The sequence below is a fragment of the Balaenoptera ricei genome, chromosome 20 (genome assembly GCF_028023285.1).
Source record: "Balaenoptera ricei isolate mBalRic1 chromosome 20, mBalRic1.hap2, whole genome shotgun sequence".
Taxonomy (NCBI): domain Eukaryota; kingdom Metazoa; phylum Chordata; class Mammalia; order Artiodactyla; family Balaenopteridae; genus Balaenoptera; species Balaenoptera ricei.
In genome coordinates, this window is record NC_082658.1 from 10,154,462 (window position 1) to 10,172,423 (window position 17,962).

The 17,962-nt window shown below is 55.1% G+C and overlaps 1 protein-coding gene across 4 annotated transcripts in view; it reads right to left on the bottom strand.

Annotated features, from left to right (window-relative positions):
* Window positions 1-13,417, bottom strand: part of LOC132354520 (soluble calcium-activated nucleotidase 1) — a 34,522-nt gene extending 21,105 nt beyond the window's left edge. The window contains exons 1-3 of one of the 4 annotated variants that reach the window (XM_059906397.1): window positions 13,318-13,414; window positions 2,176-2,828; window positions 2,127-2,131 (exon numbers count right to left, since the gene is read on the bottom strand). In XM_059906397.1, coding sequence (XP_059762380.1) covers window positions 2,127-2,131; window positions 2,176-2,806 — 636 coding nt within the window. In that variant the 5' untranslated portion in view covers window positions 2,807-2,828; window positions 13,318-13,414. Of the gene's footprint in view, window positions 1-142; window positions 347-2,126; window positions 2,132-2,175; window positions 2,829-8,292; window positions 8,490-8,521; window positions 8,611-13,317 lie in introns of those variants that run through there. The other 3 variants (XM_059906394.1, XM_059906396.1, XM_059906395.1) reach the window with 3 other exon arrangements.
* Window positions 13,418-17,962: the final 4,545 nt, after the last annotated feature.

Sequence of the window (17,962 nt, forward strand, 5' to 3'; positions counted from 1 at the left end):
GAGCCCAGTGGCCTGGTGGGAGCAACCGTCAGAGACAGCCGAACCGTCAAACAAGCAGGAAGCGAAGCCCATGCTCGGCAAGCAACACGCATGCTCGCAGCCACCCGTCTGCGCAGCGCCCGCTTGCGGGCCCGGCTCTCACCTGGCGGCCGGATCCCAGCAGCAGCCCGCAGGGCGTTGTAGCTGGACACCCAGTTCTCGTGGTCCACGCTGCCCCTGCAGCCCACCACCTTCACCCACTCCGGGTTCTCGTTCAGCACCTCCCCCGTGGCGGTGGTCCATTCCTTGCCCAGGCCGCCCACATACAGATGCTCGTCCTTCACAGCCAGCCACTCGGCTTTGAAGCCTGGGGACAGGGAGACAGGGGGCGGGCCTGAGGCGACGGCCAGCCCTCTGCTGGCCTGGCTCTGTGTGTCTCGTCAGGCAAGAGCAGAGAGCCCTCTGGGTCCGCAGCCTTGGGTGTCAGAGGTCACTCGGGGCGGCGACAAGAGAGCAGAGGCCAGGCCAGCCTGCTGGGAGCTCCACCCCAGAGGGTAGGCGGTTGGGATCCTCTCCTTAGCGCTGACTCCACGGCGTTCACGGGGCGCAGACGGGCGCCACCTCTGCCTGCTGCCTCCCCCTTCTCTCTCCCAGCCCTCCAGAGCCCCCGCATCTTCCTCCCAAACTCACCCCAGAAACCCTGCTGGGACCACCTGCCTCACAACCCACGTGAACCCTCCTGCGCCCTGCACAGCCAGAAAGGCCCACCTTCCACTCACAAATCTCCGCGGACCCCAAGCTCCCTGTTTCTCGAGCTGTCAGCCCCGACTCAGACTACACCCAATCCTAGGAAAGTGTAGGGAAGTGTCAGTCACACAGAACGCGCCTGCGGTCCTTGAGGCCACACTTGACACATTCCTGAGTCAACTATGTGCCAGCGGCCAGAGCTAAGTGGGGCTTGGCATGGGGGCTCACAGTAGCCACGCCAAACAGGGTGTTTGTTTCCTTAGACGGATTTACTTACTATGAGCCTAGTTTTGAAGGCTGTGTGGGTGCTTTGTTCTTCTAGCATATTCTCACCTGTTCCTACACCGTGTTCTAAACTGTGCTTGCTTCCCAAATGTTTTGCAAACTTCCTGCCAGCCCGAGGAGCGGGGGCTGCAACCCTCCCTGCTAGATGCTTCTCTGCAGGCGGCTCTGGATGACGGACCACAGGGCAACCCTGAGCTCCCTTTATCCCGTTTTCCTCCCGATCCAAGGGGCAAACAGAACTACTGAATGGTGCCCTACACGCCCTGACAGCCTGAGGCAGGAAGCGGACAACAAACGTTTTCAATAAAACGGTGGCTGAGACAGTCCTGCCAACCTGCCCAGCCCTGGGCAAACATGGGAGAGATTTTTATCACCAGGAGAGGGGGAGGAAGAGGGGGAGGGGGAGGGCCTGGCAGCGGGCCCAGTGAGTTAATGTGATTCCCCCTTTGACCTCAGGTGCCTGCCGTGGAGTTTGGCTTTCTAGAAGGTGCGAACCCACCCGAGGGCACAGGCACACGCAGAAGTTGGTGTCAACTCTCCTGCCGCCCTGTCCGAAGGCTCTGGGCACGCAGGCTCCCTCTCGCAGCTCTCCTATCCGCCTGCTGGCAAACAGCAGAGCAGTGGGGCACAGCCGATGCCAGAGGTCAGATGCCACTCAAGGGGTGGGGGGCGGTCACTGCTGCTCACACAGACCTTCCTTCTGCTGGGTTTTCAGAAAGGAGATGTTTGCTTTTTAATAAAGTCTTGGTTCAAAATGAGAAAATCTGATGCCCCAGCTTTAAAGGTGAGGCATGTGGAGGGTGCAGTCCCAGCGTGCTCTCAAGATGCCGTTTAGGACGCAGAAAGGAGCTGGTTCCTGGGGGCAGTGAGAGCAGCAGCAGCGGAGCCCAGCCCTCCTCCTGAGAGGCCCCGCCTCCCCCGCAGGCCCCCAGCAGAAGCTCGCACTCCTGGACGCAGCTTTGGTCTGAGGTCTCGGAGGCTTCCGCTCACGCCCTGGGGGCCGCAGGTCAGAGGCAGGGAGGAGACTAGATCTCCCTGACGTCCCCTCCCTCCGGACCCGTGACTGCTTCACTGCACACGTGTGCAAACCAAGCCAGCTGAGGGTGACCCAGGACCTGTCCTCTAGCACCGCAACGAGCCCAGAGGACAGATGGCCCGACTGACCTTTCCCCACGGTTCCGTCGCCATCGGACAGGATCACCCAGGGCACAGCCTTGGAGCCTTCAATCTGGTAGACAACGCCCGTCCGGTCATCCACGGAGTAGAGCTTCCCATTGAAGACAATCAGATCCGACAGCTCCATGCCCCGCCCCTTTTCCGCCAGGTGGGACTCCAGGACCTCACGGCCTTGGTCCCACTCCACGGCCACCCTATCCCCACTGTCCGACAGGGTCAGATAGCCCTTCTTCAGGTAACTGACCCAGGTGTTTTCCTCTTGGGCCCTTGACTCCGTGTCCAGGTCGGCAATGACAGCGATCCTGTACCGAGTCCCGCCCGGTGTCCTCTGGGGGGCTGACAGGGGGTAGGTGTCATTGTACCGGTCAGCGGGTGTCTGGCCAAGCCTCCAGTTGTGGGCATTGGGCACGGGGGGCCGGCCAGGAGGAGGGCGGTGGGCGTAGAGCAGCCAGAGGACGGCGGCACCCACGAAGGAGGGCAGGATCACCTTCCAGCGGGGGCGGAAGCGGGGGTCTGCGGCCTTGGTCATGGACGCCAGCACGGGAAGGCCCCCCACGCTGATCCGGAGGGAGTGCATAGACTCATTCCATTCCAGGGGGTCGGAGGGCTGGACGGGCATCAGACTGAAGGGCAGGCGGGACCTGCAACCCAGGGGGAAAGGAGAGAGGTCAGCGACCTGCCAGGCACAGCGCTTCCCACTTACGTGAGGGCACACGGTCTGGGGCCGCCTCAACCAGGGTAAACAGCACTGCCGCGACTCTGTGCCATTACTGCTTCCTTGGCTTAAGTAAACCCCGACTCTAGCAGTAGCTGTGTTTACTCTTATTCAGCAAGAAGAAAAGTCTTTCCAAAGCAATGTTATTCCATCTCCTCTATCCCAGCTGGCAAGACAGAAAGCTCGGTGAGAGAAGGTTCCATGTAGGCTGGTGCTTTGCAATCTTGCGGGAGGGGCAGCACGTGCTGGGGGGTGGGGTGGGGGTCGGGCAGGACAGGGTAACAGAGAGAGTACAGGTCTGTATTTTAATCCAAGGTCACCTCAGCCGAGAAGCCCTCCCTGACGGCTCTGCTCCCAACGGCACCCTCCATCCCCTTCCTTGGCATCTGTCACCACCTGACATCATGTTATAGTTATCAGTTTGTTCACCTGTGTCCCCAGCTCCTAGAACAGTGCACAGTGCAGACGCGTGCTCATTGAGTGAGCTTTTACTTCCTCCCGGGTTAGGTTTCTGTAATATTCAAATGTAAGTATAAAACACATTCAATCCAAACAAAAATAGTTCTGGTTTTGGCAACCTCCGTCCCCTGGCATCTTTCTGTAATGCAAATGGTCGAGGGACCAGAGTCTGATGGGCCCTCGCCGCCTGGAGCCCAGCGTGTCAGCGAGTCAGCTCCGAGGACAGCGTGGCTCGCCACAGCCCATTCCCTGGTCGCAGCTCCAGGCACAGCTCCAGAGCTGGTTGTAGCGGCCAGGAACAGCAGCTCTTGTCCCCAGCACAGACCACGCAGCTCAGCGAGGCCACAGCGGCACCAGGCCGGCGCTGTCTCCGGGGCGGAATCAGCAGAACGCCAGCCCTCGGCCGCTCTCAGTCTCGGCCTTCAGCTGTAACTCAGTAGGTCTCAGCCTGAGAAACTTCCCTCAGGCCATGGAGCATTTTTGCCTTGGCCCCCAAAACAACCATGGGTGTGACTTTCCGTGCAGATGCTCCTCCCTCCACCAGGCAGCAGCTGGGAAGGGTGTGGGGACTCACGGGGATTTGGTGGCTCTGTGCCACCCCCCACCCTTTGCCCCCAAATGCAGAGCATGCGGCCCCGCTCCTAGGATGGAAAATCACGGCAACAGGTCCACATGGAAACCAGGCCTTCCCCTTCCCTTGCTTTTTGGACACTCTTAGGTTTCGGCCACAGGGTCAAGTGCAGAAAAGTGACTTCTAAGGAGGAAGCAAGACGCGTGGGGCCCTGCAGAACGGCCTCGGAGTCTTCCTCTCCTTCCCTGGGCACTGGCCCCCGGCTCCCCTCCTGGGAGAGGGCTCCCTCCTCCCCCAGGAAGCAGCCCCCCAAGTTGCCATGGAGCCGCAAGCTGGTCGCTGAGGACTCCGCGGGAGAAACAGGAGTCCCAGCCCCTCCTCTGGTCTCGCCAAACCCAGGCTTCAAAAGCACAGCCAGGCCAAAGCTGCCCTGTGTCCACGTCCAGCCCAGTGTCACCACTGAGCTCTCAATTCCTGCATCTCACCTCCTAGTCAGAATTCTGCCTGGATTTCTAACATGCATTCGCTCACAAATCCTCCCCCCCAGGAACAGAGGTGGTGATGGAGGACGGCCATAATTGCAGTTGCCCTGGTCAAAACCTTCATCGAAACCTTGGGAGATGGAACTTTCCACCTGAACATACTTTGACAGTAAGTTATGAACCACCACCACCTCGAAAAGCCTAGGCGCAGCCCTGGTTCCCCTCCGCAGCACCTGCTCCGCCAGCAGGCCCTAGCAATCCGGCCACCCGTCTCCTCCCCGTCGGCTCCCATCTGCTCTCACGGCCCCTTCTCACCGCAACCACACAGGCCGCCCTCCAGCCCCTGCTGCCACTCCCCTCCCTGACAGCCACTGGTGCCCCGCGGCCAGCGACACCTGCTATTCAAGCCAGTCCCTCTGGCCACGTCACTCCCTGCTTCGTGAGCAAACCCTCGCTACTTACACGACCCCTGCCAGCCCTCAACCCTCCCCAGCGACTGGCCACGCCAGCCTCCCTTCTGCCCCGACGCACCAGCCCTCGTCCCCCAGACAGGGCTTGCCGTCCTCCCGCCCCGGCTCCTGGCTCTTGGCTGTCTCGCTTTCACCTCCTCAGAAGGACTTCCCTGCCCACCCTCTACCCCACAGCATCCAGTGCTGAAGGAGTGAAAAATACACCCACTTCCTGAGCAGCCCCTCAGCGCCTTGCCCCTGAGCCCCACCTTGGTTACACACAAGCCCATGGCCCTGGATCCAGCCCCTGATGGTCGAGCTGCCCCCGGTCACAGAGCTGCCGGCGCAGTGGACACAGTGTCTGCCAGTGAAGGTGTGTCACCACTGTGATGTGGCGTCCTCACTGCCCCCGGTCAACTCTCTCTCCATTCCTGAGTCACTATCCTCACTGTCACCAGTGATCTTGTCCCATCTCCTGCCCACTGGCTCCCAGCAGAGAATCTGAGGCCACCGTCAGCAGCCAGGGGCCGGTGGAGCCCGCCCGGCCACCCAGCCCTGGTCCGGGCGGAGGGTCTCTCCTCCTGCTGTTCAGGCTCAGTTCAGCCACGCCTGCCCTTCTGGTTCCTTCTCACAGTCTGTACTTGTCCAGATCTCCTATCCGAGTCACCGTTCCATCTCCAGATTACACTCTCAGGTACACTGAAAGCGCTCAGTATGTTAATGGATGAACGGTGAATCCATGAATCTACGAATGAATGGAGAGCCCGCCCCAACCCTGTGACACCTCTGCTCCTCCCCACCTCACCATCCTGGAACAGCGTTCACTCTCCCGTCCATGCCAGGGTCTGCCCGTGCCCCCGGAGATGACCCACCGACAGGCCTGCTCCTGGGGCCCAGCCCCGAGATCCCAGCCCGTAGGGTGTCTTGTTGCACCTCCTGCCGGCAGGCACGGGGATGTGAGTTGTGACCTGTCTGTGGTCCTCCTCCTGCCTGTCTCTTCTCTGCCCCCAAGGCTGGCTCCTTCCCTGCCACCCACCTCTTCTCCTGAATCCACACCTTCCGAGCCTGAATCTTCCCCCAGAATCCAGGCTAGGAGCCCAGCTGCCGAGCTTCCTGTGCCCGGAGCAGGTTCCCCTCAGAAGCGTACTGCTGGCTGAGGGCACTCCCAGCGCTCAGGGGCCATCCTCAGTCAAAATCACTCGCTTCCTCACATCCAGGCAGGTGCCAGGTCCCCTCACCCGTCAGTACCCCAGCTCTGGGTTCCCACCCCCACGGCCTCTGCCCTGGTTCTGTCTCACCTTGGCCTCCTGATGACCCAGGCCATCCGGGTCCAACCTGAGTTCTGCCACTTACCGGCCGCATGACCTCAGACAAGTGCCCTGGCTTCTCTGGGCCTCCATCTCTCCACGTGTGGAATGCGTATGTGACGTGCTGGCTTCCCAGCGCCACGGCCGCTGGCTCAGATGCTGTAGGCCTTGGCGCTGACTGCCTGCCGCTGGCTGGCTGCTTTGTTCCTCACTTTACTAGCACCTTCGCCCACCTGCTGGGGGGGTGCGGCTTTGCAGGCAAAGCTGGCATAGGTGCCGGCCCATCCCTGTAAGCACCAGGCATGGCTGCAGAGTCGGTGACCTGGACAGCCTGCAAAGCTGAGAATATCCACGCTCTTTCCCCCCCAGGAACAGATCCCCAGGCTAGACCCTCCCCAATCCATCCTCCACACAACTGACAGAAAGATTTTCCTAAAAAGTGAAACTTTACTAGCCCCCAACGCCTTCCTGCTAAAGGACAAGCTCCTTAGCCTGCAGGGAAAGCCTCATCGCCTCGCGTGTGCTCCCCACGCACAGCATGTTGTCTGCGATCCCACGATCCAGCTGCCGAACCCCTGCACGGGATGCCTTCTCCACCCGGCCACACGGAACCACCTAGAAGTCCCTGGCTGTCCCATGAGAGTCATGCCTCCGCTGTCCCTTCCCCCTCCTGCCCTGCGTCTATGGTGAAGTGCCCTTCCCCCACCAGTAAGCGTCCCTCCTGCGGTGGGGGGGGGGGGGGCTGACACTGGTCCCAGAGGCACCCAGGCCGAATCCAAGAACCTGTGACTGTCCCCTTCTACGGCAACAGAGACTCTACAGATGAGAGCAAGTCAAGGACCTTGCGATGGGGAGATCATCCAGGTGGGCCACAAATGCAATGTGTCCTCACGGAAGGGAGACAGAGGGAGATTCGATGACTAAGAAGAGGACCACAGCCAAGAAATGCGGGGGACCCCCAGAAGCTGGAAAGAGGAGAGGACGGATTGCCCCCTGGCGCCTTCGGCGGGAGCGTGGCCTTGCCCACACCATGATTTCAGCCCAGTGAAATGACATTCAAATGGACTTCTGGCCTCCAGAACTACAAGGGCACATGTGTTGTTTTCAGCCAACAAGTTTGTGGTGATCTCTCAGGGCAGCCCTAGAAACCAACGCACCCCCGACGTGCCTGCTGCGCCTCTGTGTGAGGCCTCTCTCTGGGCAGGGGTTCTGCCATCTGTCTGGCTGCGATCCGGTCCACAGCCTCCCGACTCGACTCTGAGCCCAGGAGCGAAGGGGCTCTGCTCAGTCAGGTTGGCTCTCAAGACCTAAGGACACCTGGGCTTCGATCACCTTTCGTTAAATAAACAATCATTCAACTGCTCTCAGTGACAGAAGAACTCAGGCTGCCTTCCAGAAAATCCCTTTAGCTTCACCACTGGATCAAAGCCCAACCCTGGTCTCCATCCCTCCTTTAGGATTCCAAGGAATTACTTTTATTTTGTGGAAAAGAAAGTTTACAATCACATGAGTTTTCACGCCATGCCAAGGTCTGCTGGTTTATCACCTAAAACTGAGGGTGAGCTGCCTGTGGTGTCTTGCTGCTGGAGGTCTGGTGCCAAGCGAGAGCTTGCATTTTCATTAAAAAACCAAACCAAACCAAACCACAAGAACCAAGAGAAACGAGCCACTGCAGGTGAGAGGTGAAATGGACAAAGCCGTTCCCAGTAGGGCCCGGCTGAGGCTTCTCCCCCTGCCCACGCGCCTCCAAACACTAAGCAGTTCAAATGTCTGCTTTAGTGTAACAAAAAGTTTGTCAGTCCCACCACGTGCAGCATAATGGGCTGATTTTATATAACCCGGGAAACTGGAACCAAGTTGCTGCAGTAAAAAGTCACAGGCTCTTTGACCAGCCAGGCTCGCCTGTCCAGGGGGCCTGCAGCCAAGTCCTCTCCTGCTCAGAAACCCCAGGGCACTGCACCCCTGCTGGCTTCCTTCTCCATCGCCAGCCCCACTGCAACATCCACAGAAAGGAGTCGCTGGTTGCCAAGGGGCAACAACCACCCAGGAGGCTCGAGTCCTAATTTCCTCCCCGGTCCCCTCTCTTTAGGGTGGGTACCAAGAACGGCTCACTGACACTCACGCTTTTCCGGTTTCTGTCGAACCAAAACTTCCTTAGAAAACAGGCCTGAAACAGCCAGGTGTGGCATTGGGGTCTGTCCACTTGCCAGTGGGTTCCCAGGCCCAAGGAAGGCGGTACGATCTCTTCCTGCATGTCCATCCAGGGTGACGCCACCTCCCCACCCCAGAAGCAAGAGCCCCTCCGAGGTCTGGTTACGGTTAAGAACGAGGATGGGCTCCGACACCCCTACCTCCACGGGCCATCCTTGGGCCTTTCGCCACTGGACTTAGCAGGGCTCAGGCAAAAGCGGGCGGCAACTCTGGACACAGCTGAGGGCCTCTTTCTGTAGCTTCCTTTAGGAACAGGGGTGTGACAGGTGGCAGGGCAAATAGGTTTAACGACAGCTGCCAGGGCAAAACTCCTCCCCTTCAGGATCTAGGGAGGCAGGAAGCGACAGGAGGCCCCTCCCAGCTCCCTGTCGCCCAGAGCGGTGGCCACTCTCCTCCCAGCCTCTCACTCCTGCAGAGCAGCTGCCTTCCCTTCCCTGCCTGGGTCTCTGATCTGAACGGTCCCGGAGAGCGCAGACGCATCCAGACAGCAGGCGGGCCTCAGAGTTCCCGCTCTGCTCACTGCCCAAGGGCACTTCCTGGTTAGAAAGCTAACACATATATACGGAATCTAAGGAAAAAAAAAAAAAAAAAGGTCATGAAGAACCTAGTGGCAAGACGGGAATAAAGACACAGACCTACTAGAGAATGGACTTGAGGATATGGGGAGGGGGAAGGGTAAGCTGTGACAAAGTGAGAGAGTGGCACGGACATATATACACTACGAAACGTAAAATGGATAGCTAGTGGGAAGCAACTGCATAGCACAGGGAGATCAGCTCAGTGCTTTGTGACCACCTAGAGGGGTGGGAGAGGGAGGGTGGGAGGGAGGGAGATGCAAGAGGGAAGAGATATGGGAACATATGTACATGTATAACTGATTCACTTTGTTATAAAGCAGAAACTAACACACCATTGTAAAGCAATTATACTCCAATAAAGATGCTAAAAAAAAAAAAAAAAGAGCTAATCCCGGCGACATCACTGACTCTTCAGGGCGGCCAAGACAGAGGCCAAAGGCTTCAAAGCCACAGCGAGACAGCGTCTCAAAGGACGCGGATGATGTGTCTCAGCTCCTTGAGAATGTGACCTGATTCATGGCATTCTTCTGTTCTGGACTCGCCAAGGCTTACTATTTTGTACTTTAAAAGTCCATTTCAAATTTGGACAGGGTGGGCAGCAGAAGGAAACCAGGGAGGAAGGAAAAGGTCCCAGTAGCCCAATATGTCCTTTAGGGACTCCTGAGGTCAGGGCTGACTCTGGGTGCTACCTAACTCTGCACCTCCCCTGACTCCTCTCTTTCTCTGCAAACAGGCATTCACAACTGCTTACTGAATCCAGTTAAATACACTTTGAGATAACATAGTTTTCAGCCCTCTGTCTTGCTTTGAAGTCACTACCCAAGAGGAGTGAATGTGTTTTCTGCTGCTGCTGTAACAAATCACCGCAGACTCAGCAGCTTAAACACCACAAACTTATTTTACAGTCTTGCAGGACAGAAGTCTGACGTGGGTCTCACTAAAATCAAGGGCTGTGTCCCCTCCTGAGGGGCTGGTGGAGAATCTGCTTCCTGGCCTTTTCCAGCTTCTCACGGCCGTCCACATTTCATGGCCCCCTCCTCCGCCTTCAAAGCCGGCAATACTGCATCTCTCTAGCCTTCCTGCCATCATTTCCCTCTGAAGTTCTCCTGTCTCCCTCTTCCACTTTTAAAGACCCTGTGATTACACTGGGACCACCTGAATAATCCAGGATGATTTCCCTATTTAAAGGTTGCCGGTTAACAAGCTTAATTCTATCTGCTACCTTAATCTCCCTTCGTCACGTGATATATTTGTAGATTCTGGGGGGGTCAGGATGTGGACACCTTGGGGGGGCATTATTCTGCCAACCACAAGGAGGGAGACAGGGAAAGAACCTCCGGCTTTTCCCAAGGGGCAGGGCCATTCACACACGGCTCTGTCTCTGGGGCAGGCGGCAGTGTCAAGATCATTCACAGTTTGCAGTTATCCCATCACAGTAGGGCTGCGTGAGCTTCAGTTGTATCGTTAATGTCATACTTGGAGGATTTTTAGCAAAAAGTTATCTTCCCAGTTGGAAGTGAGGTCCCAAACAAAACCACACATCATTGGGGTTGCTTCCCAGAGAGCCCACAAATATGGGGACACAATCACCCCACGATCGACCTGAATCAGGGCTTGCTCCCACAGTGGAGGTGCACCTGCAAGAACCCATCTTCTCTCCCACTCTTCTCAGTGGCCAGCGTCACTGGGATTCATTCAACCCTTGGGACCCCTTGGAGCCCTTCTGGGCGGGCTCCAACCTCACCCTCCCTCTCACACCGCCAGTAACCGCAGCTGTATCTGGTCTGGCCCCGTCTGCACACTGCTGTCTGGAGCCCTACTCCGGCCTCATTCCCCACGACCCATTCTGCCGGCAGAGCCCGAATGGAAGTAGGGCTCTGCTTCAGAACCTGGAGCTGTGAGTTCCACTTAATGACTGGACTTACTACAGAGAAACAAGTAGGATTCAAAAAAAAAAAAGTGTAGAAAAAGAGAAAACCGAACATCTTCCCAAACAGATATCTCTATTACCAGGATTTTTTCCTAATTGATCACCTTGGTCTAATGAAAAGGGAAATCAACATAAAAGTCCTTAAAGATCAAGATGAAAGTTTTAGATTCCCCTAATGTTGGCATTTAATAAGATCTTTCCAGGAATCTCCACAGTCCAGAGTGTTACTGGAGGGAAAAGAATAATCACTGTCTTTTTTTTTTTTTTCCAGTGTCCTAGGTACCACTCCACAAACGTCTGAACAATAAAGAAATGACTTCCTTATCATAGTGCAGAGTCATTTCAGGACTCTGGACCACATTCCCAGAGCTGAGATACTCTTGTTTTTGAAGGAGAAAACACTAGGGCATTTATCCACCTACCCCCCACACAGCTGCCATGAGGATGGCCACGTCGCTGCCTGGGAAGTCCCGAGACTCAGATGAAAGGGGTGTGTGTCTGCGGCAGCCTGCAAGTGCTCACCTCAAAGGCCACGTTCAGGGAGTGGGGTGGACACAGCCGCTCCTCCTGCACCCTGGGTCCCTCCTCCCTGCCTCTGTGGCTCGGGAATGCCTGGCACATGCACAGGGTGCCGTCAGACTGGCATGTAAAAAACCCCTCAAGTACCAACGGCTTAAAGTCTATGACGCTGCTGTGGGCTATGAAAAAAAGGTGTGTACTACATTTGGGGAACATCTTTAGGGGGAAGATAGGAGACTTTCAGCTAACAGAAGGTATCAAAAGATCAGATCATATGGTGGCACAAAGTGTACTTGCACGCACGGGATTTCCTCTACCACCCTGTGATGTCACAGTGCCTTCTGTGAGCAGATGAGAAATTTGGATGAGAAAAAGAGTGAGAAGACAGAGAATCCTGTCCCCAGACCACTGCAGTGGCCTCGTGACAGCTCCTGAACAAATCTACACTTCCCCTGAGTCCTCTCCCGAAGACACTCTCAGGACGCAGCCCCTACCAAGTGCAGAGGGAGGGGCTGGCCAGTCAGTGTGCCTCTCAGGCCGAATAGAGGGCTCATTGAGGCCGGCAGGGAGGGGGTCCCCCGGGGAGGCTGCTGGCTGCTCTGGGAGGCGCCCCACCATGCCCACAGGCTCAGGCTGGGCTGTTCCACTGAGAGGCCTGTGGGGTGGGGCTGGGGGCTGGAGGAGGGCCCACAGCCTAATCCAGGAAGATCTTTCTCAATCAAGCTCCTCAAAGGGAGAGGAGGGAGAGGCTGCAGAGACCCGCCCCCCCACCCCCCGGCTCCTGAAGGACTGCAGCACTGGCTTCCTTTTCATGGACCCCCTGTGACCCCACGCTTTGGTCAAGTTTTGGTCCTTACACTGAAGAGCCAGCAAGATTCAGTCGACATCAGGAGATGCGCGCTCCCAAACCTACACTCTGTTGAGAACGTGGTAGGAAAAGACGTCAAGCACATACCCCGAGACAGGCAGGCAAAATGGAGCAAGAGTGCTGAGGGACACTGGTCTCCTGGGGGACACTCAGGTGCCTGGGAAAAGATGTGCCTGGCAGACAGAAGGGTGAGTGCAGGTGTAGGTGCCTGCCAAGCCTAGGGACATGAGGGCAAGGGAAAGGCACCAAGCGACAAGGATGGGCAAGAGGTGCCTGTCCCAGGGATGGTGCCCATCCAGGCCAGATGGAGGCTAGGAGGAGGGGAGAGGGGAGGACGCACAGTTTGGGTGCAAAAGGAAGAAAAGTGCTGAAGGGAAGGAGAGGACGGCCTGCTGGGGTGGGGAAGGCTGGCCTGCTGCAGGTGTGACAAAGTGCCAGTCAGAGAAAGGAGGGCTCCCTAACCGGTTAGGAGAGGCCCTGCATAGGTCAGAGGAGCAGCAATGAAATCACAGGGGGCAGGAGAGGGTTGTTCCCAAGGACAGTTAAGCGTCAGGACGGGAATGCATCCTTCAGGGTCAGAGAGGGTGATGTCTCACCCTAGTCAGAGCGGGGAGGTGTCCACAAGTCGGGGGTTGGGGCGGGGGCGGGGGGGGGAGTCTTGCAAGTCTGAGAGGGAGGATTCCTGCAGTCAGAAAGGGTAGGAGTCCTGCAGTCAGAAAGGGTAGGAGTCCTGCAGTCAGAGGGAGCAGGAGTCCCCCAGGTCAGAAGGGGTTGGAGTGCTGCCGTCAGACGGGGTAGGTATCTCATAAGTCAGAGGCGGGAGGTGTCCCGCAAGTCAGAGGAAATAAGAGTCTTACAAGTCAGAGGGAGGAGGTGTCCGCCACCAGTCGGGAGAAGAGGACAGTTTCTCAGAGTCAGAGGGAGGCGTCCCACCTCAGTCAGGGCGCAGAGGCCCCGCTCAGTCAGATGGGGAGGGAGCCTGCGGGGCCGGGGTCGGAGGCGGCGGCGGGCGCCGGCGGCCGCGGGCAGGCCGTCACTCACCCGGTGCGGGCTGGCTCCGGGGCCCGCGGGCGGCGGGACCTCGCTGCTGGCAGTGCCTCGCTGCTGGCAGTGCCGGGACCTAGCGAGCGGCCGACTTCCGCCCGGCGCGCTCGCCCCGCCTCCGGGCAACACGCTCCCGGCAGCCTCTGCTCTGCGGCTGCGCGCCGGACGCCGAGCCGCCTGCTGGGAGTTGTAGTTTTTGCTGCTCAGCGAGCGGGTCCGGGAGGAGGAGCCGCCGGCCAGGGGATAGACCGGAGGGAGGGGCGCTGGAGTCTGCGCTGCCCACCCGCTGGCCATCTCCGCCGCGTTATTCCGGAACGTTGGCCAAGGCAAAATGGGAAGGGAGTGGGATGAAGGCTATGAGGAAGGGGTTATCATTCCTCGAGCTGAGATTATAGGACCCCTCGCTTGGAGGCAGAGAAGCGTGGGCCCCTTTGTGCCACCCTCATTCTCAGAGAGCCCCTCTCCTTGGCTCTTCTAATCGGCCACATCGGAATGTTGATCCGTTTCCAAAGCAAAGATCAGATCTACAGGCTGTACTGTCCTGGGAGGTGGAGGGTCCTGGGGATGGGGTGGAGGTTTCGCTGCCCCTGGTTGGCAATCAACGAATCCTCTCCCAAATCAGGGTCTCTGATTCATCTCGTTTTGCCAGTCTCCTCCCCAGCCCCCGAGCTGTTTTAATGGAAGTGTTAAAAGGTATCCTGGCCCTTCACCCCCCAAGTCCTGAAATGTGCCTATTTTAGAAATCCTGAAAAAACCTGGTAGCAGTGGCGCGTCACCCAAGAGCTTGGCTAGGAGGGTGCCTCAGTGCTCTGCAGGTCTGCACCTGATTCAGCCTTTCGGTGCCTGCAAAGAGCCTCGTGTCCCCCGAGAGCTTACAGATGCACAAGGGGAAAATGTAAATTATATAAATGGTGCACAGTGAAAAATAACCCCCGGTCCCGTTCTGCATTCCCTGACCAGAGGCAATCACTATTACTAGTTTCTTGTGGTTATTCCTAGAGGTATTTTATGACACACAAACTAATCATAAACACATATATTAAATTACCTTATTAAAAAAATGGAAATGTGCTGAACATGGTTCTGCATTTTTTTGGGGGGGAACCTTCTTGAATTCATTTGTTCCATACACCATATATACTGTTATTATTGTAAATTCTTCAAATCTTTTATTTATTAAGATATCTAAATCTATATATGCCTCCCAGCTTAAGAAATAAAACCTTAGCCCTGTTATCCTGAAAGTTCTTTTGGTACTCCTCCCTCTTCCCAATTCACTCCCACCCCAACAGGTAACCACAATCTTGAATGTTGTGTTAATAATCATTCTCCTGCTTTATTTTATAATTTTAGCAAATAGGTATGTATCCCTAAACAACATATATACCTATTATAACTTTTACAACAATGAAATAAAACTCTATGCAGTGGATGAAAGATCATGTCGCTCCAGAGATATTATCAGGTGTATTAATTTTGCCCACTGATGGCATTAAATGTCTTTTCATTGCCTGATTATTGAGAGTTTGTGTTTCTTTCTTATATTTTTTGGTCGTTTCTATTTCTTCTTCTGGAGATGCCCCAATATCTCTGTGCTCCTTTTAGGAAATAATCCATCTTCCCCCATTGATATGTATGCAATGCCAGTTTTGTCATACATCAAGTTTCCATATACACATGGGTCTGTCTGGGGGCTTTCTGTTGTACTGGTATAATTTCTCATAGTAGCTCCAATATCACTGTCCTCATCATTACCTCTTTATAATAAGCCTTCATATGTTGCAGGACAATTCCCCACTCCCTCCCACTACATCCCACCCACCCCAGCCTTTTAGGATTTTGAATGGGATTGCTTTGAATCTGTAGATTAATTGGGAGAGAATTGAGATTTTTATGGTGATGAGTCTTCTACCCACGAGCATGGTTTGCCTTTCCATTTACCGAGGTCTTCTTTAATGTCTTTCAATAAGGTTTGTAATTTTTCACTTCACGTTAATGCTTGTTCCATATCATTATATAGAGAGCTGCTTCATTCCCTAAAGAGCCGCGTGGTATTCCACTGTGTGGATGTCCTGTAATTTCTTTTACCAGACCCCTAATGATGTCCTTTTAGGCTATCTATGATCTTTCTACATTACAGTGATGCTTCCGGGCATATCCCAGAACTTACTTATTTGAGCACAATTATAAGTATATCTGTAGGATAAATTCCTAGAAGAAAAATGATTAGATCAAAGGGGCCTTGCATCCTCTGGTGAATAGACCCTGCCTTCCCGGGAGGCTGTGGCATGGAATTGCCTTCCTCCCAGTCTACAATCATGTACAACCAGGTTTTCCTTCTGAGTTTCATTGTCCTCGTCTTCTTTGCATCCTAGGAGACTTCACCGTGACCTTCTCTTGGAAATTCTCTCCTCCTTTTGTTTCTGCATAAAAGACTAAAAATTCTTCACTTTAATTGTTCATTCATGTGTCTACTTACTCATTCACTCATTCATTTCAGAGTGAAATGCCTAGAATCGTGCAGTCCACCAGGGGGCCCTCCTATTTTGTACATCAAGTAAAGTAGTATTACCTAACCGGTCCGTCTAGGACTATCTCTGGGTAACAGAAAGTGCTGGAAAGGAATTCCCAAAATAGGGGAGTAAATGTTGAGAGCTGGAGAAACCGAGGCATGGGGCATTTAATGGCTTGATTAGAGTCGGAAAGCATATAAAGGGCAAAAGTAAGACGGTGAGTGTATTTTCCGATCCCTGACCTCCCATCTTGGCCTGGAGTCCAGAGGGCAGTCTTCCTTATAGTGAGAGTATCTTCTCCAGGTGTGAGGATCACAGCAGATTAGCCTGTTCCATCCTTGCAGCTGCCAGTCTGATTCCCACCTGCCCCCAACCCTTCCAGAACACCAGCAGCGCCATCCAGGAGCAATGAGGGTGGGCCAGCGGCCAGGGAGGCTGGGTCTGGCTGCCAAGTTTCCATCTCAGCTCCTTTTCCAACTCTCCACGGAGGCTCTCCCACCCCCATCCCTTGGCAGTGGGACGCCACCACCCGAGCCTGCCTGTCGCTACCCTTTGGAAGGGAATTCAGAAGTTTGCAATACCAGTCTCTGCCCTTGAGAGTGGGATGGTTGGGCAGCCTGGCCCAAAATAGCCGGGAGAGACAGAATGTTAGGGCCTCAGGGGGAAAAATCACAGCGCCGCTAATGACAGGCTGTGCTTATCTGGAACCGAGCGCCTTGCCGACGTTAACCGAGGTCATGTAGTTTTTTTCCGAGGATGAGAAAACAAGCAGAGTGAGCACAGTGACATGCCCAGGGAGAGAGAAGGAATTGCCAAACCAGGGAGTGCACAGAATGTGCTGTGTCTGGGCAGGGATTCCAGGGAATGTGCCCCCCTCCCAGCACCATGAGCCGCTGGGTTTTACATCCCATGAGCTGCCCTTGTCTGAGAACGTGGAGCCACTTGGGAATGAATGTTCAGGAAGACTTTAGGAGTTTGGCTCAGACATCCTTGTACAGGAGGTGTGAGCTCCTAGGGAATTCCAGGGTGGGTGTGGCCTACGGCTCTTCTGGGAACTTAAGAGACCTCTTTGGGGTGGGAGGGCTCATCATTCTGGTTGGCCTTGGCCTCTGACCCATCACAGGGCTGATGAAATCTCCCCCAGTCACTGCTGCTGGCTTATGGGTTCTAATTCGTTAATTTTGGTTTTTCACCATGACTCTTGTCCTAGAGCTGACCCAGACTGGCTGACGGGAAGATATTTGCTGAACTGAGAACATTCCGCCCTGGTTGCTGGGGGCGGGTGGCTTTGGCCACGATGGAGAGAATCAAGCATTGCCAAATCTTTCCTACTTACCATTTTAAAGCAGTAAGGAAGTACCTGACAAAGGGCATCAGGGCCCTGGCCAGCTCCATTTGCGTGACATAATATTTCTTTTATTGAGAGATGACTTTGCTTTCTTTGGGAGCCTAGCCTTGCGAATCTTTGCCCAGTTGCCTGTTGGCTTGAGTTGTGGGCCCTGGTGGCACTACCCAACATGTACTCAGACTTCAGTTCCCATTCTCTGGAACTTCCCTCACCTCTGAGACTTCTCTTTCTCATGAATATCTTGGGAAACCCCAGGCTCTTGTTGCCACATTTAATATCAACACCCCCTAACCCCCAGTTTCTGCCTCAAAAAAATGAGTCATCTCTTCCTAACTCTTGGAAGATGTGGGGACTCAACCCAAGAGGAGAGAGGGAAGAAGATTATACCTGTAACACTGATGGTTATAACAAACATTCTCATGCTTTACCCCAAATCCCCCAGTACAAAAAACTCTGAAAACTTAGTGTTCCCCTAAATTTGGCACAAAACAAATTTCACAGAACAATGTGACTTGAACTGTTGGGAGACTATGCATGCCCTTTATTTGTCCCACTTAGGACTATGTAAGTGTCTGATGAAGGGGCCCTGCCCAAAGCCTACTGGGTAAGATGCTCTAGTGATAGTTGTGGCCTATCCTAGGCACATCTGTCCTCACGGGTTCCAGTAAGACACCCTGGACCTGGCTCTGCTTTACAGGCAAGGGGACTAAGGCTCGCCAAGGTAGGGCAGCATCACCTGGCTGAGGACTCAAAGACTCCTGTTAGAACAAGCCAGCTGCTG